The 22,671-nt window shown below is 41.0% G+C and overlaps 1 protein-coding gene across 1 annotated transcript in view; it reads left to right on the forward strand.

Annotated features, from left to right (window-relative positions):
* LOC121187165 (endothelin-converting enzyme-like 1) overlaps nt 1–21,326 on the forward strand; it is a 40,943-nt gene extending 19,617 nt beyond the window's left edge. The window contains exons 7-18 of the mRNA XM_041046305.1: nt 2,884–3,106; nt 6,418–6,516; nt 7,015–7,089; nt 9,216–9,319; nt 10,424–10,482; nt 12,013–12,064; nt 16,034–16,101; nt 16,660–16,784; nt 17,459–17,524; nt 18,097–18,192; nt 19,391–19,467; nt 19,576–21,326. Of these exons, the coding sequence (XP_040902239.1) occupies nt 2,884–3,106; nt 6,418–6,516; nt 7,015–7,089; nt 9,216–9,319; nt 10,424–10,482; nt 12,013–12,064; nt 16,034–16,101; nt 16,660–16,784; nt 17,459–17,524; nt 18,097–18,192; nt 19,391–19,467; nt 19,576–19,675 (1,144 nt within the window). The 3' untranslated portion in view covers nt 19,676–21,326. The remainder of the gene's footprint in view (nt 1–2,883; nt 3,107–6,417; nt 6,517–7,014; nt 7,090–9,215; nt 9,320–10,423; nt 10,483–12,012; nt 12,065–16,033; nt 16,102–16,659; nt 16,785–17,458; nt 17,525–18,096; nt 18,193–19,390; nt 19,468–19,575) is intronic.
* Nucleotides 21,327–22,671: the final 1,345 nt, after the last annotated feature.

Consider the following 22,671-nt stretch of genomic DNA (forward strand, 5'->3'; position numbering starts at 1 on the left):
CAATGAAGGGGAAAGCACCAGCATCTCTCTCACATACTCCCCCCTCACCGCTCCGTCTGCTCCCTCTGTTCATCCGTCACTCTCGAGGGTGTGTGTGTGTGAGTGTGTGAAAGTGGTGTGTGTTCTTTTTCCTGAGTGTTCCTGAGGCTAACAGGAGAGTCTATCATTTCATGCATGTTTATTTAGGCGTGTTTAAGCATACAGATATATTTGTGTTCATGAGTAATCCAGAGAAGTGATACAGCCACAGTGGAAGGTTTGCTTCCTGCTGGTCCACCACTTTTCAAAATACAGACTCAAGGTAGTTGTAAAGCGTTTTCAGATGAAGCTGTTGGTGAATTTCATGGGTCTATAGCTTTCAGCAGTTGAGGTTTGATTCCCAGTAGGGCCTCCTGAGCTGAAAATGTACGCAGTCATGCTACTATAAGGTGCTATGGATAAAAGTCTCCAGCATAAATAAGGTATAAATGTGTGTGATTTTCTGTTCTGTAGTGTTTGGGTTTGTACTTTGAGAGCTTGTGTGTGAATTTGTTGTTTTTATGTCTCATTATTCCACTATCATTTTCTTATTTCACATATAAAATTATAAGTTAACCCTAAATTTGCCTAACCCACTGTCTGAATGTTCAGAAGTGACATTTGGAAAAAGGAGGTCCTCCTTTCTTCATTACCTACAGGGTTATTACCTGCGGTAATGTGTTGATGCAGTGCACGGGAGCAGTATCTTTTCATCTCCCTAACTAGCCCCACTAAAAACCATTCTGCTAATGAGCCTTCACTCAGTCCCCCAGTGATTAAGACTTACTTCTTGATCTGTACAGCGCTTTCACCGACAGGCCCTCTTCTTTCATTTAGCCCGGCTGTGACTCTGACTGCTGCTCAAAGCACCCGCTGACATACAGCATGCATGTGTGACCATGCAGGGGAGAGGTGGAGTAATCTGACCCTTTAGAGAAGTTTCTTGGGAGCCACAGACAAATTGATGCTGTGTCACATTTTACTGGACAGTGGGGTCCAAAATTTTGAGACCACTGTCCCATTCACTTGGACGGGAAGCCTGAAATATATGTAGCTTATCAATGATGTACACAAACTATTGATTGGTCAGGGGGTTTGCACCATTTTCAGATAACCACAGAAGTCTGACAGCATCAAGTTACTTTTCAGTAAATCATAAACATATCTTGTTTTTAGTGTTTGAAATGGCCTGTGTCTCGTTTTCTGGTGAGGACAGTCTTGTATAATCCACTACCATACCAAACACTAAGGCAAACCATAGGTACAAATTTAATTAGCATTGTGAGTTTGGTTTTTAGGAATCGCACAGCTCATTGTGGATTATCCCCCTTTACTCTTAGAGATTACTGTCATTACTTTTCTTCAAAGATGCCTCAAGTAAAACGTTGCTCATCTCATCATCTCTCCCACACATCAGCAGAGAAAAGCCGTCATTTTACTATTACCATGCAGATGACTCGCGTACATGTCACCGCACTTCTGGGCAAACAAATAATCTGCGACTAACAGCTGATGACAAAACTACACAAACCAGCTAATCAAGCGAAGCAGCCACACCTGTAACATTAATTAGCTGATGGTACTGATGATCAAGGATACCACCTGAGTGTCTCATTCATTTATTTACCCCCTGCCCCCTTTGCATTCCTTTTCCTTTTCCCATCAATTAAATTCACTTCACAAGTGCTTTGTTGGCGGGACCTCAGGGTGCTGTTGCCAAGGCGCCTTTGATTTAATATCTGTCATGTATAAGGAAAATTTTAAAAACGGGAGAAAACAACAACAACATGCCTCGAGGTTCACATGGAGCCTCGCAGTAGGAGTTGGGGAGGGCATTTGTCCCCGCAGGGCAGATTAGATGTGTGCACCCAGTGGGGGCACGAGGACACACCAGCATTCTGTCATCTGGGGGAGAAGACACAGCTTGAATACATAAATGAATGATCCATTTTCTCGCCTCCTGCTCGACATCTTCCTCACCCTCTGCTGCCTCTCCGCTGTGAGTCACTCCGGATTGGAGGGAGTTGTTCTTTAACTGTTGGGCCCTCTTGACTCCTCACTATTTGCTCTCAATCACTGTCTATCTCTTGTTTTCCGTCTAACTTTTCTGACTTGTACGGGGCTTAGAGGGCAAATGGAAAAACAGAAACTTTGGGCCAGATGGTGGAAGATTACAGTTAGACGCAGCAGATGTCACTTTACAAAGACACAATAATGTGCTGACATTAAAGTAAGTCTATGTAACTTTTGAAAGTAAAAATAAGACATTTTTTCTCTTACAAGTTTAAAGACAAATTCAGAAGCAGTAAAACGTGCCTTTGTTTTGTATCTGTGTCTTTACTTGGTCTGGTATGGTTAATGTTAGCAAACTTGCTTAAAATGGACAGTGCTGAGTGAAGTTTCTGACTGTGTGACTTTTGTATTCTGTGCTACTGTTACACTATGATTTATCATTTACCACTGTGCTCTAATGTCACTTGTGGTCACAGTGGCTGCCATTCGACAAGAGTTTAAGTCTTACCTTAAGGGATCTATGAAGCAGGAGAACGGGCTCTTTGGGCTCACATCATAGGAGAAGTCGTTTCTGGTGCTTTAATGAATCACAGGAGAAAGGTTTTCTGTAGGGAATTGGAAAACAATTGTTTAAAAAGTACATATTTTTCTAATCATCCCACATGTAAAGTGATGAGAACATAGACACCAAAATGATCAGTGCATTACTTTCACTGCCTTTAGTTTTTGATCCAAAAACATCTGTCTCTCATTTGACTTTTTAAATCTGTTACAGCATTTTCAGAGACGAATTAAATCCCAACCATCTATGATACTGTAACTGACCCGTCCTTCTTGTGTCTTCCATCTTAGGGTTCTCCATAACTACATGCTGTGGCGCATCGTGGCAGCGCTAAGTGAACACCTGTCCACTGCCTTCCGCAGCACCATCCACGAGTTTTCTCGGGAGATAGATGGCACTGAGCAGCAGCTGGAGCTGGGCAGGCTCTGCCTCACCCAGGCTAACAAACACTTTGGCATGGCCCTGGGAGCTCTGTTCGTACAGCAACACTTCTCCTCACAGAGCAAGGCCAAAGTAAGTGTGGGGGTGGACTGATGGATGGTTGGTGGGAATGGATGGATGGCACTAAAGTCACAGTTTTAATGTTTTTGTTTAATTTGATTGATTGATCAGTGTGCATATTATTTCCTGTTTGTACAAAGCAGTAAGTGTATTGATTGTTTTAAGATACAAATTTCAAAGCCAGTTCACTACAAAGAATACTATGCAGTACACAATATCTGCCCATCTACCTGCAATACACAGACACAGACAGTCAGTACCAAGAAAATACCCAGTCTAAGAGTCATTCAGACTCCTACACTGGACCTGGACTTTTCAGATTTTAAAGAGCCAATTTTAAGCAGCAGTTTTGAGATTGAACCGTGTGTCGAGCGGTGACTGCCAGATGTATCACTACTTATTTAATGAAGGTGCTTCCAACACTACTTAGACTAAAATGTATTGAATAATGAGCAATTTATTTTATGCAGTCCCAACTGACTGCATAAAATAGTACTTGGATGGGAATCTCTCTAATATGCGACATTCAAAGGCAGCAAGAGGAAAATCCACATAACTGACCTTGGCCTTGAATTTAATTTTTATGACTGTACTTATGACTGTAATGAAATGTAACATTTAACAGTATTTTACAATAATTTGAGGCATTTCATCTTGGAAAACAAAATGTTTAAAAATTTCATAGGTTTTTCGACATTTCCAGGACTGTGACAGTTTTTCTGTATTCTTCTTTTCTCTTTCTTTGCCAGCTCATCATTTTCTTTGGCTCCACAGGGGCGGTGTAGGGGGTTCCCATTTTGTTTTTTGACATGTCTTGACGATTCTGATTGATTCTTGGATCTGGAAATACTGTCCATGCCAATCACAGCTGTCTCTAGTCTCCACCTCTCATTCACGGCTTTTTTTTTTTTTTTTTCTATTTTGTTCTCTGCCTAGGTCAGTCATTTCTAATCCCCCACCTCTGCCATTTGGTCCCCTTCTCTTTCACCTTAATCCTCCCCCATATGTATTCTTATCTAGTCTTATGTCCGTTCTAGGACATGGGGATATGGTTCCCAATGGGATTTCTAACCTCTGTAACCCCAGACTCTGTCTTTAAGCCCTCCATCATCTCCCTCTCACCTTCTCCTCCTTATACTCTCACCATCCACCCTACACACTTTATCTTACTTCGAGCTGCCTTTCTTCTTCTCTTGCAGACTTTTAAATCTCTGCCAAAGCTCAGGACTATAAAGCATAAAGCAAGTCTGACACAACTGGATAAGTTCTGGGCACTAATTGCTTTCTATGTACTGTACCTTAATTGAAATTTAAGTTCCCAAGCTCCTAATGTTATATTTAAGATTCTAATAAGATACTAAGTGTAAATTCAGTGATGCTTCAAGCCAGCGGAGCCTTTCTGATTAATAAAAGAACAGAAAAGAGGGATCTTTCAGGATCAAGCCTACAGTATGGCAGGTTTTTGCCCAATGAAGTCGGAGCTAATCCCATAAGCGTCTAATTATCATTCAAACCATCAACATTATTTGTCCTCCTCGTGTGTATTGTAGAGTGTCTAATGTGGGCGGGATAGAAAGTCTCATGCTGGGTTATTGCATTTTTGGTATTGTCCATGTCCACAATGATCATTTCACATTGCTGAAAGACATCAGTCAGCACAGTGTTGGCATGTCCACCCAGGTTGGAGACCTCATTATCAACACGAGAGGGTACCAGACCTGAGGCCAGCAGTGGTGACTGACTGACTCACTGATGCTGCTTACCTCAGCATAACCAGGAATTAATGAGTCTCAGGAGCTGAGAATCTGATACTGGAGACAGAGCGGAAAAAACGAGATTTTTCTTATGCTGAATCACCAATGCGGAGAGATTGTGGAGGGACACAACATGTTCTGGTGCCTCTTAGGAGAGTAGCATTTCTGCTTATGGTAGAAAGCACCAGTATAGCTCCTTGAAAGTTACTTGAAGTTTGGGCAGCAGCTGATCCTCAACCCTACTGCCAGAAAAGACCGTTTATATTGTACAATTCAGCAAACCACCAGATCATGTCCAGTGCCAACATTTTATACAAAACACACCTGATCCCGAGGGATAATAAGCTATGCCTATAACTCTGTGTGTGATGAGCAAAAGCAATCAGGAGTGGAAAGAACCATGTTAGATAGCACTCATCAAAAAAAAGTTTTATGAACCCGTCTTCAGATGGAGCTGTGCCATCTGAACTTCCTCAAGTTATGTCACTTGAGTCAGCGTCGATTTGGGCTGAAGACTACGGTTTTGAAAATGAAAAAAATCTGGGGCTGTGGAATTAGGAAGAAGTGAGCTTATCAGACCTCTGTAGCCTGCTCCTCATCCCTGTTTGAGGCTAGTGGCTTGAGGCTACACTAGCTGCTACAAGCATAACACACCTGAATCTCCAACCGAACTGTCTGCCAGTCAGCTTAAATCATGGGTAATAAAAGGTGGCAGGTTTGGACAAGAAAGAAGAATAAAAAAAACTTCTTGATTTTTATATATATCGTTTAAACTGTATCACGAGTCCAGCAGTATCAGGTGTGCAATTGTAAACCTGTGGACTATGATTTTATTCAAAGGTTGAGATGAGTAGAAGGAGTTTTATAATTTGTTAATATTTGAAAAAAAGACCAAAACAGACAAAAGACAATCTCACCAATCAAGGTTTAACTGATGAAGGCTTAGTTCCTCACTTGCTTTATGATGGGTCTTGTTCTCCGTCAACTGAGCTAACCAGGCAGCTAATTTTTTTTTATTTTTTTTATTCATTTTGATGAAGTTGAAAATTAGAAAAACTTGTGGTTTGTGGTGTGTTTCAAGCTGCTGTGTGGTCAGTGGTAACTACACACAGTAATTTGCATTACACACAGTTGATATAAAAAAAATGGGACTATAAAGGTGGGAGAAAGTCCATCATTTGAGGCAATCTGATGTAACAGAAGTCAAAATTATTAGTTACAGTCATATTAGCAAGGAACACAACTTGATGAGCTGCTACTAAAGTAAAAAAAAAACATTTTGGTATTATTTATTAAAAATATCAAAAGTGTGGTTTGATCAGATTTGATCACCAATGACCAAACAACCCGATTACTGTCATCAGACTCCAAATTTGCTAAATTCTGACTGGGCCACGGGCATAAGTGACATCGCATTTTTACAACTGAGAGCTGCCCACTGAAAACCACTGAGAAATGCACAGAAAAAAAAACCAACTAAAAATCCCTCATGTGAAATATCCAAAGCTGTTACAAACATGTTTTCAGGGCCTTAAAAAGTTCTTCCAATATGTTGTAATCTCCCTCCAGGTACAGGAGCTGGTGGAGGACATAAAACACTCCCTGGACATCCGTCTGCAGGAGCTGGACTGGATGGATGAAGCCACTAAGGAGGCTGCCAGAGCAAAGGTTCAGAGCCTAACACAGCTTCTGCATCAGAAGCACAGCTCCCTGCCAGATCCGATTAGTATTTGAAAAGGATTTAATTATTTCTTTGCAATTCTTTTCTTTCCGAGGGTTTGATTGATTGCTTGGCTAGATGGAAGTGTGTGATAGAATACATCAAGGGCTTGACATTGAGAAGTGAGGATCGCCTAATCCGGATCTCTCTGTGGTGCTGATTTAGGGTCTGCACTGCAAGATATCCCTATCCCTTTTAATACTTTTACAATCTGAAGTTATAATCCTTTTAGAGGGCCATGCTGAATATAAAGAGCTTCCCTGTAATCCTATTACTTTGGGTTTGCTTGATTAGTTGATGCGTGTGTGTGTAGATGGTTGTGTGCTTTGGTCCAAAAAAAAGAAGCGTGTATGAGTGTTTTTTAGTTACTGCAAGTGGATGAGAGGTGATGCTAGACCAGTTGTTTCTCCTCCTCTTCATCATCCTCTCTTCCTCTTCCCTCGCAGCTGAGGCACATGATGGTGATGACAGGATACCCAGACTTCCTGCTCAAACCTGAGCTAATAGATCAAGAATATGGGGTGAGTCATGAGCTTCCTATTTCACTCTGCGCTGTCCAGTCATCATCACCATGCACACACACCCACACACCATATACACCAATCCCATTTCCCAGCATCCCTCCCTCTCTTTCTCTGTGTCTAGAATTATTTTCCATCAGGCATTACAGAGCTGCTTGGGTGATTGTATTCAGGTGGAGCAAAAACACATCATGAGCAGGAGGAAATGAGCCCAACACACACTGATGTGACTGTTCAAATAAATAATGTAGTTTAAGTCTGTATCTCTAACCAGGGAGCATATGTAAAACCTTGTAGCAGGCAGCTCAGCTGTCAGAAATATGCAAGTGTGTTGATGGAGGACCTGTGGGGACAGCTGCATAAACAGAGGCAACTTTACATCTGGGCACAACTGGGATGAGTTTTTTGCTTAAATGCAGGTGGAAATAATGGAAGAGTAAACCTGTGCATCACGAAGGCCATGCTCAAAGATGAGGAGGTGATTCAACATGAAACTTTATACTTTTCCTCCACTACATTTCAGAGACAACTTTCTGTCTGTGAATGTACCATTGAATGCACCATTTACTGCAGTAGTTATTTTACAGCTATGGTTAGTAGATACAAATTAAGATAATGTACAAATCATATGATTAACAAATAAAATATGATTTCTTGTTCTACTTTAAACTGAAAAGGTCAATCTGGGCAATGGCTACTTTTATTTTGATATTAAAATGTTGACAGTAAAATCAACAACGGACTTGGAGTATTTTTAGTTAAGTTGTACTGTGGGGGTTTGCTATCAGCTCATAAATTGCAGACACTGAATGTGTCTCATTTTCTCCAGTACAAAATTTCTGCAACTAACTTACTTACACTTATTAGTTGTAAGAATATGTGTGAGTCAGAAATAAATGTGAACTAACGGTCTGAACTGTGTTTCATGTTGGCACAAGAGATGCAACATTTGTGGTGTGAGCGTACATCAGAGTTCAGGGGTCATACACGGTTAAAGAAAGTGAATCTGCATATTTCCCAAAATGCCAAACTATTCCTTTAATAACAACTTTACTTAAAAGTAAGGTGCTGCTCCACCAATCTTACTGTTTTTACTCCTTATGTTAAAAGTGCACAGACTGGAGACAGGGTTTCATCTCCATCTGCTACCACGGTTTCAGTGGTAGGTGTTGAGTGTATTTTTGTCTCAAACTGACAGAAGCACATCTGGCCCTGTGAGACTAAACCAGCAAAAAAAAAGCAAATAAGAGACATTGTGTTTACTGTCAGTCTAAAGGATGGAGATGTTATAAAAAGTGACTTTAAAATCCTTTGGAAAGTGAACAAAATCAGTTCCCAATATGTACAATAAACCGCAAGTGCATTTTAATGTTAGGCATTAGCACCATAACGGGAGAATTTCCTTCTCACTTATTAAATCATAAATAACTTCTGTCACAGTCACCTCAGATTCTCACTATTAACCAATGCAACAGCTAATTAGTAGCTGAGTTAATGGTTCTGTTCACCTCGCCACAAACATCCAATTAAAGGAACAGTTCAACATTTTAGGAAATATGTTTATTGGTTTTCTTACCAAGACTTATCATAAGAAGACTGATACCACCCCCTGTGGTACTGTGTGTAACTGTGTGGCAGTTAAATATGAAACTAGAGGCAGGAGCTGGTTTGTGTAGCTTAGCCGAAAGACTAGAAATGGGGGAAACAGCTCGACTCTGTCCTGCACATGACCATTTTCAGGGTTTATGTGACTGTTTCTTGGCCAGTAACTTCCTGAAATCTTGACTGGTTGCCTGGCAAGAAATATTCTTGTATATAACACAGCAAAATGTTATTGTTACATGTCAGTTTTTATATGGATCAAACAACTCGTCATTAACTAGTGAGCTTTAGAGGTGGATTTTGTAACAGTTTCCCTCATTTCCAGACTTTACATGAAACTAAGTTAACTGGCTGCTCATGGTAGCTTCATATTTAGCATACAGACATGAGAGTGTTATCAAACCTCTCATTCACTGTGACTCTGAAAGAAAGCAAATAGGTGCATTTCCCAAAATGTCAAACTACTCCTTTAACATATAGCACACAGTAAAGGTCTTATTCATTTCATGTCTGTGGTTTTGCAGTTTGACGTGGATGAGAAGACCTACTTCAAGAACATCCTCAACAGCATCAAGTTCAACATTAAGCTGTCCGTCAAGAAGATCCACGAAGAAGTGGACAAGACGGCGTGAGTCATGTCCGCACATTACAGACTCTACAGTCGGCAGCCATTTCCACTCACTGACACGCAGTGCAAAGCAATTAAAGAAGGTTAATACACTTGAAATGTAGCCGGAGCTCGTACAGCTGAGGCTCACACCTGAAGCTGCGGTTACACCACCGTGAGTGTTTGTCTCTAATATGTTTGACACGCTTAACATGTGTCCCCGTGAATCCCTTTATAGTTTGACATATTTGTTGATGTGCCTCTAAATTAAACCAACAGATACCAAATCGACATACATAGCTGGGGAAAATCCATTTGATTTACTTATCTATAGCAGCCAGACAGCAGAAAAGTGCTGTGGGACATGCGGTTCATTTTTCTAAAATAGAGCCCTGTACGCCTGGATTGAGTGTCTCTCTGCTATGACAACACATTACAGTCACATTAGTATTCCAAGGTGCTCAAAACAACTGTATCATTAGCCCACACTCAATGCCCCGAAGAGTTAAATCACATACTCCCCCTTTATCACCGAAAAGTGAACCTTTCATCACTCACTCTGTCTTGTCGCGGGGAAATAAATAAAGAAAGAATCACTACTCCTCCCTGTGTTTGTCTCCTCTCCATCTCCCTGCAGTCCACACACAGCCATCAGTCTTTCGCTCCTAGAACAAGGGCATCTCACACTTTCAGAGTTAGTCATTTGGGGGATTTTGTGCCAATCGATTAGTCTGGCTTCAAGTGGATTACCATAAAGGAACTGTCCGCGGTTTCATATGCAGAGAGGAACTTTGGTCGTGGGACCACACACACCGAACATTTCTCACCAGGGGGGTTCAGAGAAAGAGAGAGAGAGAGAGAGAGACAGACAGACAGAGACAGAGAGAGAGACAGAGAGAGACAGAGAGAGACAGAAGTGTTTGGGATTCTGTTCAGGACCTGAGTGTGTTTGGAGTGGGTAGATTGGTGATGTGAGAGTGAGTGAGTGTGTGTGTGTGTGTGTGTGTGTGTGTATGTGTGTGTGTGTGTGTGTGTGTGTGTGTGTGTGTGTGTGTGTGTGTGTGTGTGTGTGAGGGATCCTATCGTTAAAACTCTGTTTGTTTGACGCTGTTTTTCTCTTCTTAGGTGGCTTCTCCCCCCCCAGGCCCTTAATGCCTACTACCTTCCTAACAAGAACCAAATGGGTGAGTGCATGAGTCCTCATTGTACATACTGATATTTGTGTTCGCTCTGTCGTCTGTCTCCACACACACACACACACAGTCCTACCCCTATTGCCATTCTACACCACGACATGGACCACGCATTAGTTACACGCAATTACACCATGTTACCGCCTGTTTTCCACGAGTCAAACGCTCCGGCCGCTTAGAAAAACTAGCGTCCACTTCCTCATATCATATTCCCTCTCATCGCTCACTTTCTGCTTCAATCTCTGCCGCACACACTTAATACTCCCCTGGAGGAAAAACAAGCAGTAACACCTTCCTGAGTTTTAACAAATCCAGCCTTGCGATGCCCCCCCCCCCCCCCCCCCCCTCTCCTCTCCTCTCCTCTCCTCTCCTCTCCTCATCTTCTCCCAAGCTTGGCCCGCTGTTTGTGCCTGCCTGCCTGCTGGATTAAATCTCTCACAGAAAAATCAATGGTGTGCTCGCAAGCTGATGCTAGAGGACAGGAGGAGTCAGACAAACACAGTCATCAGTGCCCCTTGGGTCATTTTTTTAAAACCACACACATTATTTCTCTCACTTAACCCAGCTATTTCAGTTATCAGATCTTTCTCTTTTTTTCCGCAGTATTCATGTTCATATTCTCTTTTTTTATTTAATGAAATTAATATTGTCCACTTAAGCTGTAATCCCAGCTCTTTGGCTTCCTTTATGTCATGTCTAGTATCAGCTTTTGTTGGAAGATAAAGAGACAAGGACAGAGGAAATTAAAAGTTTCTAAATACTTCTCAGCCATAATGTACTCTGTAGATCTGGAGGAGCTTTCCAGTTTGGTAATATAGCCCCAATGATGTCCTCAGCATACTGGATCAAATGTTTCCAAACTGTCTGGTGCATTGAAGTACATGGCATCACCTTTTTCCTTTTATGCTGCTGAGCTGCTGACCCCATAGCTCCCAGTGAGAACCTGTTTTCAGGGACTTTAAAGCCAGGAATATGGACAACATGCTGCTGACGACCTGTAAACAACTGTGATAACGTATATCTGATTATTTAAAGCCATACCAACTTCAAAGACTCACAGCTGCAATGGCTAACGGGATAACTGTTTGATTTTTCTGAATTTTAAACGACTGCATTACACAGAGATAGGAACGATTTCAATAAACCAAATCTCCTCTTAACATGATGTGCTGATGATGTGGATGAGGTTAAGACGTTTACTCATCACTGGTAAATCCAGTTTGGAAGAAGCGAGACCTTGCTGCTGTTTAGGAGACTGATTTTTAATTTGCTCTTACTGTGTACTGAAAGAAATGCGTTTGGGCAAATAGAAACTTCCTGTCACTGCAGTCTGAATGTACACATTTTACATAAACATCCTGGCTAGTGCAGCTTTAAGCCACCAGTGTTTTCCTTTTCTTTCAAATTTCCTTCTTCCCCTTTAAAGGAGACCGGATTGCGTGATATTCATACAAGTTTTAGGCTGTAGGAGTATGTGAGCATTTCCACTTCCCTCATGTTGTTTCTTTATCTCTCTTCCAGTCTTTCCTGCCGGCATCCTTCAGCCCACTCTCTACAACCCTGAGTTCCCACAGTAAGTAGCCGTCCTCCTGTCCCTGCTTTTCCCTGCTGTTGTCTGTAGGGAGACGACAACATCTCCACGGCCGCAACAACAAAGGTCATTAAAGGCTACACTAGTCTGGCAAGCCTCTGCTTCCCTTAAGTCCCAGTACACCTGATTAAACCAATTTAACTACCCACCAAGAGCTCAATTACCGAACAAGGTCCTGCTAATGGAACAGGTGTCATTGAGAGGTCGCCTCCCTAAATTTCAGTCCACTGAGTTATTTGATGGTGCATGAAAGTAGATGGCTTCCCTGTCTGTCTCTACCACATCTGTGGATCTCAGTTGTTCCCATTTCTAACGGTCAAATAACTTGTTTTTGATCAGTTAGATTAGTTATATATTTAAATTAGAAAACAGATCACTTCTTCTTCAGCTGTGCTTTTTAGATCATAGCCTGTTGTATTTTTAATTACGGTCTGACAGATACAGGGTTCATGGCCAATAGCAAAATTTTGTGGAATACAGTACAGTACAGTTTGTGCTACAGTGCTTTCTATGACAAAACAGAGGATCTTTTAAAATGTACCATGTTTATGCGGAACAAGAACCAAATGCACTCCCTGACCACTTTATTACTTCGACCTGTAAAATCTGATGCAATCCAATACAACAGCTCAGCCATAAATTCAACTTTTACAATGATAATAATGTTCAGTTTAGATTGGCGCTGTCAGAGAGGTACTGATTTATCTACATGTTTGTTATTAAGTTTGTCGTTTGCAGTGGTGTTGAACTGGACAGCATCATTGAGAGGTGTTTCTAAGGTTTTGCCCATCCCATTCGCAAACATGGGGGGGTATCTAATGTAATACCACCACAAACTATAACCTCAGTAAAAAGCTGTTGTACTGGGTTACATCAGATCGTATGGGTGTACCTAATAAAGTGGCCCTTTTCATATTGGAAAAGCCCTTGGATTAACACTTCTGTCGATATACAATTAAGCAACAAAGCTCTCCACTGAAATCCAAAACAATGTAAAGTTCTAAGATACTAGAGCTAGGCTGATTTTTTAAAATATAGGTGCTGATTCGATACCAATACCAAAATAAAGAGGGAAAACTGTTGTGCACCAGGAGACATGTTTGAGGTTTCCTGCTTTCTGCTCTCAGTCAGGTTGTGTAACGAAGACATTTAAAGCACATTGCCCAAGAGAATCTTTTGGGAAATTGAGGGGAAATTAAATGTTCCATTATCCTGTAATTATCACTTGAGACATGGTCTCACTTCAAAGGATGACGCAGTTTTACATGTTTTAGCCCATTAATTACCAGCTGTATTAGAATTAATGATTTACACCTGCGTATAATTCATATTACTCCAGGCTATTTATCAAAGCCTACTATAAGTTTATAGATTGACTTTCTACCTTCCAGGCCTAACTTAAAGTTAGTTTATCAGCACAAAGTAAAGCATCAGAGCGAGGACTGTGTTAAGAGGTTTTCCATGGTTTTGTGTTTAAGAATTAAAATTAAAATCAAAAGACAATATTAATATTAATGTCAATGATCAGCATGTTGGAGTTTCTTTGAACAGGAAAGACCTTAAGAAAAGAAAATGAATTGTCCAGTGTGATGGAATAACTGTCGCCATAAAGTTTCTGTGCTTTGGAAAATGGTCAGTGAAAGAGCAAAGCAGTGCAGAACTGAGGAATATGCAGATAAACAACTGTTTTTCCGCTCCACATACCCTTTGTTAACCAAAGCTATTCACTGAGGAGCAAACCTACTGCTGCCAGTATTGAGTATTATTTTAAGTCAATACATAAAATTCAGTCCAAGTAGCTGCACCTGCTGTATTCATACCAACTCCCCTGAGCAAAAAAAAAAAAAAAAACCACACACACACACATACACATTCCTCCTCACAACTATGAGATAATTAGACTTAGCAGCTCGTGTATTCAACATTAGCTAGCACTTCTGTGTCTTCATCAGAGGTGATCACCACTATTTCCACTACCTGCTGCCATGCATGTTAATCAATATTAATTAATGACTGTAGCAAAGTGTGTGTGTGTGTGTGTGTGTGTGTACCTGTCCCCTAGAAGTTATTACTGCAGTAGCCCTAACCTCCCATAAACTCTCACTCCCTCACACACACACACACACACACACCTCCACTATCACGTCGAGTATAATGAAGCTTCAATCAGCCAGTTAGTTTAGCGAGGGAGTCAGGCCCAGTGTGAGGCAGCGTATCGACTAGCTGTCAGAAAGTCATTTTCAGACGTAGCCATGTGAATAGCCCCGAGCCTGCCCTCTCATCGCTCTCTATATCTGCATGTGCGGCAAAGACAGCATCTCTAGATCTGCCCAGGGTCAAGGAAAGGTGGAGCGACCCACAGGTTTTTGGAAGCAGGGAGCATGGAGATGGACACATACAGGTTGTGGGCATGTGAAACAGATATCTGATGTTTTCTAATCACTGTGAATATGAAAATGTTGCACTGAACTGCTTTTTATTTGTTTTTTTTGTTTTTTTTAATTCAATACCAATGTGAACTGCATGGATCCAAAATTAGATCCCAAGTGCAACTTGTATTTTATCTGGTTTTGCTGAGCAGAATTAGCAATGAGGACACTGATACCAAACAAGGGGAAGACCAAAGTAATGAAATGAGACACCTCAGTCAGTCAAAAGGCATATTGTTTAGTTCTAAAGACTTAGTGAAACCACACATCATGTGGCTTTTCCTTTCAGATTAGATATGACTGTTACAGAAATCATCCCCAATACCTCCACTCACATAAAAAACGAAGAGCTCTAAAGCTGTGTACAACATGCTTAAGACATTTAAGACACAAACACGCTCAAGACACTTTCTTCCTGAGAGTTATGTGAAAAGATTGATAGCACTCTCATACCTGTTAAATATGAAGCTACAACCACTAGCCGCTTAGCTTAGTTTATGGTTGCCAACCTCCTGCAATAAAACAGAACTGTATTTTAAGAAAAACAATAAATAGGCCTGTCCATCATGTTATGATTTCTTTAAGTGGTGCAAACAATATTTTTGATAATTCATCTTCTTCATTCAACAGTTTTAACAGTGCAAAATACATATACAGAGCACATTTATAACACACACATACAGACAGTGAGCAGGTCCTCAGGTGTGTGTGTGTGTGTGTGCTCAGGGCTGTCAGCAGCTCATCTCTAATCTCAGCCCTTCTAGCTGTAATTCTGGTTTAAACACAATCTGCTGTGTGTTGGTTTGTTTCAGCTGCAGAGAGTTTCCTCTCAAGCTGTTTTATCACCTTTCAGTCAAAATGCAAATCAAAGGAGAGACTCTGGTGTTGACTCATTAAAAATTGGCTTTGCATTAAACTTTTTAGCCTTAAAATTTGTGACACTGAGCTCAAACTATCTTGTCTACGTGTAAAAGATAAAGATATGCATTAAGACAAGCAAACACACGAACCTGAATCTGATCGGTTGTTTGATGTCACAAATTCCTCCATGACTAATGGAGAAAACCCAGTGGCAGACGGTGCAGTTGGCCTTGTACACATTCCCGCTCACGCACTGCAGCCATTGGTAATCATTTTCTCATTCCCTTCTGTATTTCTGTAATCTCTTCCTGTTTTTGCCGGCAGACTACGCTCGTAAGTTGGCTTTTTTTTTTTGAAATCTCGTGCCGCTGTCAGGCATATTGTAGCAAACATGAGTCACGACCAATGAGAAACGCATTCTCTGTTTGGGAAGCAGAACATAACATGACAAACAGGCTGAGGGAGAGCAGGAGGCTTTCCAAAAAAGCCAGCTAATCTAACCATCCCTTAAAAGCAAGACTACGCAACTATGGCCACTGTTGCCACAAGTGGCAGTTAAAAGTTTTAAGTTAAAGCAGTTCAAGACTTTTTAAAGTACCTGTAGATACCAAGAAAGTGTCAGTTTTGTCTAATGTTCCATATTTCTCCTTCCTGCTTCCAGGTCTCTGAACTACGGAGGAATAGGTGCTATCATTGGCCATGAGCTAACACACGGATATGATGACTGGGGTAAGAATGACAACCTCTTCACCCATGATGCATTGAAACTTACACATCCCCAGCTTTCACCGTTTTGAGTTGTACCCCCATCACTGCATTAAACTATTCTATTTCACAGAATGAGCAAGGGTGCCCTGATGATCTGTGTAATTTTATGTCATTTGAGGGATGATCGCAACTGTGCAGCAAAGACTGTTTTGAGCCACAATCTCTAACTTTCATTTCCAGTCAAAAGTGCTGCCCTTTAAGATACATCAAAAGAATGTGATGAGGCTGTGAAACTCCCGCCAGCCACCTACCAAAATGCTGGAATAACTTGTGAATGTGACTAGAAGGTTTTTGCAAGATAGACAGCCATTGTTTCTATTATACAAATGCAGTTGGCTGGAAAAGTTGTTCCATTTGCTTTCTATTGGTTTGACTCCCGTAGCTACCAAAACATGTCAAGGATGACACACTGGGCAGCTCTTTGGACTGTGAAGAAAAGTTGCAGGTTGTGTTGTCTCCATGCTAACGTCCCTGCCCTTTTGCCCCTCATCTTAGTGATGCAATGGTTCATGTCCCTAGGGGGCCAGTACGACCGCCATGGCAACCTCAAGCAGTGGTGGACCGAGGAGTCCTACAGGAAATTCCAAAAGAAAGCTGAATGTATCGTCAAACTCTACGATAACTTCACGGTTTATAACCAGAGGGTGGGTTTGTACAAACACACTGCACCTCTCTACTTGCATATAAAGGTTTTACGCTATTTCTAATTTTTAATTAGATCAGTACTACCCTGGTTATCTGTGGAAGGCTTATTGCAATATTTGGTTGAGCTTACAAACATATACACATGATTGCATGTTCCTTTAAAGGAGCATTCCATCAGTTTTACATGTAAAGATCAGTTTACTTAGGAGTAATACTGAGCCTGGTAAAACAGCTGTATAATGTCTTCTGTGGCTCAGCAGGACTTTTTTTCAAGTCTGAGAAATAAATGACGTCACCAGGGTTATTTTCACAGAGTCTCTAGGAAATCACTGCTATCGTCTACACCTGCGTATAATTCATATTAATCCCCTGTTAAAACAGGGGATTGCCTCTTTCCCTGACAACTTGTCGCTTTTACACTCTGGTTTTTGAACAGACTCAACAAAAGAGATAGGATGTGTTATTAGTGAGCTTCAGAGATGCCAGTAAGTGGATTTTTCTTTTTTACTTTTGTACAGAACAGGATAGCTATTCCTACTTGTTCAGAGTCTTTATGCTAAGCTAAGGTAGACTGCAGTAAATCCTTAAAGTACATGTACGTAACAGCACAAAGGTATAAGCACAGAGCTGTTGAGGCCTTTCAGTTTTTCAGAAGTTTCCTTTCTGTGTTTAGGTGAATGGTCGTCTCACACTGGGGGAGAACATAGCAGACATGGGAGGGCTAAAGCTGTCATACTATGTAAGTAATATCTGATAACATCACTGTTTAAAGACTGTGGCTATGTGGCTTCACAAAACCTAAAGATTCAAGTTAGTACACACGTACGGTAGTACGCAAAGCTTCTGTCCATTCTGTCTCAGCAGTCTGTCTCTTAATTCTTCAAATCCACTTTCCTTTAATTGCGTGAAAGGAGAGAGCAGAACTGCCCCTGAATCGAGATAAAAGACAAACATTTTAAGTTAAATTCCCCTTCTCTGCCTATATCAGTGTGTGTGTGCGTGTGTGTGTTCGTCTGGACAGCGGAGGATCTGGGATGCTACATAATTCAATTCCATATTGACCGTGTCAGTGGTCTACACTGAAGAGAGGAGTGGAAACTAAAGTACAAAGGGAATAAATGAATGCTTTTAAATAAATCACAGCAACAAAATACAACAATAGTGTCATGATGCCTGTTAGTCATGTCAATCTGTTAGACTGGCTGAAGTAAACTAAATCAGTATGTTTTCATCACATTTCATGGATGTCTTCAAGGGGAGAGTGAAATCATTTAATCAATGATTTTGTGTCTCCTGTCTGTCTCTGTCCAGGCGTATCAGAAGTGGGTGAGGGAACATGGTCCAGAGAGACCCCTGCCCGGGCTCAAATACACCCATGAACAGCTTCTCTTCATTGCCTTTGCACAGGTACAGAAGCCTCCCTGTACTCAACCACACCACTGTATTTCATTACATTTATATGTTAAATCATTTCAGCAGCTGCTCTCAGTTGGAGTGACTGATCGCAGAGAGCAGGTAGGAGTTATATATTATCGCAGCATTAGCTGATGGATGCATTAACCATTGGAGGGATCAGAAAATGCAGAATGTTGATGACAGCACTGTGTCTCTAAGCACTAGACCACCCCGGCTCCTCGTAACTATTACGACTCATCATTGAAATTCAATGGTTTCATTGAAATTCAGGGCTTAATGTAACAGTGCCAAAATCTAGACACACTTTTTTTTTTAAAGCAGTTTGCAGTGTTTTATCCCATTTTTAAAACTCTTGCCACTGGGAGGTGATATGAAAATCATGGATGTGTGTAGACATTCGTTTCAAAATGTTCTCTTATGTCCAGGATGAATGAAAAACATGGTGTCAGCTCTGAGGCAATTCAGCCACATTTGTGTTCATGCAAAGTCAAATCTGCTTTTTGAATTTAATGACTAATTAAATATCTAACTAGTATACAAATGTATAGTTGCAACTAATGATTATTTTCAATATCAGTTAATGATCATTTGGTCAGTAGAATGACAGTGGAAAATGCCTATCACAGTTTCCCAGAGTCTAAAGCAGGGGTGGGCAAACTGTTCCACAAAGAGCCGGTGTGGCTGCAGGTTTTTGTTCCAACCAAGCAGCAGCACACCAGACTTGACTCATTTAATCAACTGATCTCAGTCTTCAGACAGTTGATTGGTCAAACTGTGTGCTCTTCATTGGTTGGAACAAAAACCTGCAGCCACACCAGCCCTTTGTGGAACAGTTTGCCCACCCCTGGTCTAAAGCGATGTCTTCAAATGCCCTGTTTTGTCCAACCAACCGTCCAAAAACAAAAGATTTTCAATCGTCAAGAGTACGATCACAGAAAACCAAAAAGTAAAAGGTAAAAGTAGACAAAATCCTACTTAAGTAAAAGTACTTTAAGTATAAAAAGTAATAGTGAATGTTTTTTCAGGAAAATTACCCATGACTGACAAATTATTATGTATTACATAAAAAAATTGTACATCCTGATTTTCACCACTAGGAGTAAGACTGTCCCCTCTCACTCGGGGGAGTCCTGCTTCAGCTAAACTGTATCCAGGTTGTGTCACTGTTGTGTTAATGCTGCCTTTTCAGAACTGGTGTATGAAGAGGAGATCTCAGTCCATCTACTTGCAGCTGCTGACTGACAAACATGCTCCAGAGCACTACAGGTACAGTATACACACTCGTGTAAAAACACGTAGACAGCCATCAGTATGTTACATTTATGAACATTGCTTTTACCGCGCTTTACATTCCTGTGTTTCCTCCCCCTGTAGAGTGATCGGCAGCGTTTCCCAGTTTGATGAGTTTGCCCGTGTTTTCCACTGTCCGAAGGGTTCCCCAATGAACCCTGCGGACAAATGCTCCGTGTGGTGACCTCTCCGCCTGGCCTTTTGACCTTGGGATGACCTGCATCTTTACAGCCCCCTCCCACCCACTCACGCCACCTGTCCTAACATCATGCATTCATCGGAGCCAACAGGATGCTACAGAGAACATAAAGCCTGTTCTTGCCTATAAATGATACAGGAGGGAAATGTGTCTTTTCAACGTTACAAGTACACGTTTTCAGTTAGGAAAGTTTATTCAACTGTCCATTGTCTGTACTAACCAAACTAAAGCATGGGTCACATGACCACTGATCATGTAAATATATATTATTTGATTACATATATTTTTCTATGTTTAAATTTATTTTCAAATCATCTATTTTTGTATTTTAGCATATATATCACATGCATTATGCGTAGGACTCATAAGCTATTTGGTTTTTAATTAAGCAACATGTTTCCTCACTCGTTTCTCTTCTTTATAGCATCAACTAGAAAAACTTCAGCATACTGGAAGATTAAAGATTGGCAACAACAGCGATTTCAGTCACTAATGTAAAGTGGACAAGGACAAATTTAAGATGAACTGGGATCAGCAGCATCCTCGTGCCTGCCAAAATGTTGGTGTTCTTTTAATTCGGTATTGGAGTTTAATTTGTGTCGCAATGCTGCACTCTTGTGGCTGCAGAGAGCAATGGTCACTGTTCAGCTGTCACGACTTGTATCGTTTGCCTGCTCTGGTCTCTTGTTAACTGTGAGTGTTTGTACGGTTTTTAAGATTTGTCAACTTTTTAAAAAAAAAAAAAAAAAAAAAGAGGAAGGTGGACTCACGGTGGATGTTTTTCTCAGGATTTGTAGCAAAGTGCAGCACTAAACAGGGGATCTTTGTGTCTGTCTACATTCATCTCTGATGTCTACAGAATGGTCACAAAGGAGCTGGTGTATCTATCAACCATTGGATGAAAGATGAGAAGAGACAGTTTTCCTTGTTGGATGAACTGATCTCAGATCTCTTTCTTCTGGAAATAGAGCCTCTGCCATTGGATTATCCACATCTCATGTTCCCTGGTTAAATCTGAATGCTCTGAGACAAACCCAGGCATCAAGTGAGAGGGAGAGTGCGAGGTCACATCACACATTCACAGTTAACTCACCAAATAACAGAAGCCAACTCTCTACGTAACTATGGTAGATGGAGAATTTTACATTTGTACACAGTGTTATTTAAAAAAGAAATGACTTTTGTATAAAGAATCTGTTGGTACAAAAAAAATAACCTTTGTACAGTGAAGAAGTATATATCAGATGTTATGGTTGTATAGTTTGTTTTGACGAGAGCGCATGTTTCCTCTCTGACCAACAAAGTCTGAACAATACATATAGACAATATCACACACCCACACGCACGCACGCACGCACGCACACACACACACAGACAACTGATGCTACAGCTGCTACTTCCCATGTGGCTGCTATCTCTTTCTCTCTGTTGGTCACTGTTTAATGTTTGAATAAATACAAAGGATCACTGTGTTCAGGAGTGTGTGTATGTGTGTGTGTGTGTGTCTGTGTGAGACACATCACCTCTGTATGTCCTGTTCATTATCAGCGTGAATGTGTTTTCAGCTGTGTCCTCGCAGGCTTGTGTCCCTCAGTGATGTGAGCCAGCTCTCTCTCCCTCCCGTTCGCTTCGAACCTGCAGCAGGAATCAAACAACACATTTAAAATACGACAACAAACCACAGGGGTGTTTTTTTTTTTTTTTGTTTTTTTTTCATAAAATAAGATTACCAATTAAACCAGTTACAATCACTCTGCGTGTTCACTCCAGAGTTTCTCATTATAAACAGGAAGCAATCTGCATCATGGGCTGTGTTTAAAGTGTCTGGATAACATTTCTGGCAACACGTGCTGCACTTAAAACAAAGCTAACACATGACTTTGACACATGGCAGTAGCCGCATAGTAATACAGTAAGTCTGAAGGTATTTAAATAAGGATTTCACAGTATGGACACTGTCATGTCCCTTACACAAACCAAGCAGCACAATCCAGCTGGTAGAGAACTTTTTTCTAGAGAATGGTCAGTATTTTCTGGCCCTGAAATGAAAACCCCGGCTGTGGGCTGTTGATACAAAAAAATGCTCATTAACCACACTGAACTTAAATCCACAATGAAACGATGAACAAAGAGTGTGGCAACAAACTGAGCCAACTGAGAAGAGTTTGGCAGGGCTGAGCTCAACTGTACTTGGCAAAGGTTGCATTCACAGTCGCTGTACGACATGCTTCTGCTTTTTTTTCTCAGCAGCATTTTTGTTTGATTTTGCTGTAATTTTGAACACATTACATGGAGAGTTAGGTGCATTACAGTGTCTCCTGCGACCTTCAGTGAAGTCTCAGCACTTTGTAGTTTACAAAGTGTTCGTTCATGACTCTGAATGAGCATTTTGTAAACCACATCCTATGGGTTGATTTAACGTTTCACCTCCACCAAGTTTCACCAAGTCCAGTTGCCCTCAGATCAACCCATAGTTGATCTATGGTTGAACTATGGCCTGGATGAATGAGAACTTACACAGGCATATTTATACATCACATTTAAAGTAGTCTTTTCACATTAGTTCTGAGTTGTCTTTATGAAACAGTCTGATCCTGGTTCAGTTTGTTAGACTCATTTAACGCCCGGATTTTCACAGTAAGCTCTTGTTATCCGAGGCATCTTTATGAAACACCCCCCAAGAGACAATTATTAACGGTTGATGAATGAGAGGTGACAGTCTCTTGAAATTTCCCATGGCACCGTATGCACCAGGTATTTCAGAAAAATCAAGTTCTGAATTATTTTACTCTTTCTGGATGTTCAGAAAAAAATGCAGACCTGAGACACATCTGTTTGTCTACCAAAGGAGTCTTCTCTGTACTGCTCTATAGATTAATCCTGCTTTAATAACCTCTTTAGCCCGCTGGGGTAAAGCAACTACATTACAGCCACACATGAAACACATATAACACAGAATATTTCCACTAATGTCAGTCTTC

Source organism: Toxotes jaculatrix, chromosome 9 (genome assembly GCF_017976425.1).
Source record: "Toxotes jaculatrix isolate fToxJac2 chromosome 9, fToxJac2.pri, whole genome shotgun sequence".
Taxonomy (NCBI): domain Eukaryota; kingdom Metazoa; phylum Chordata; class Actinopteri; family Toxotidae; genus Toxotes; species Toxotes jaculatrix.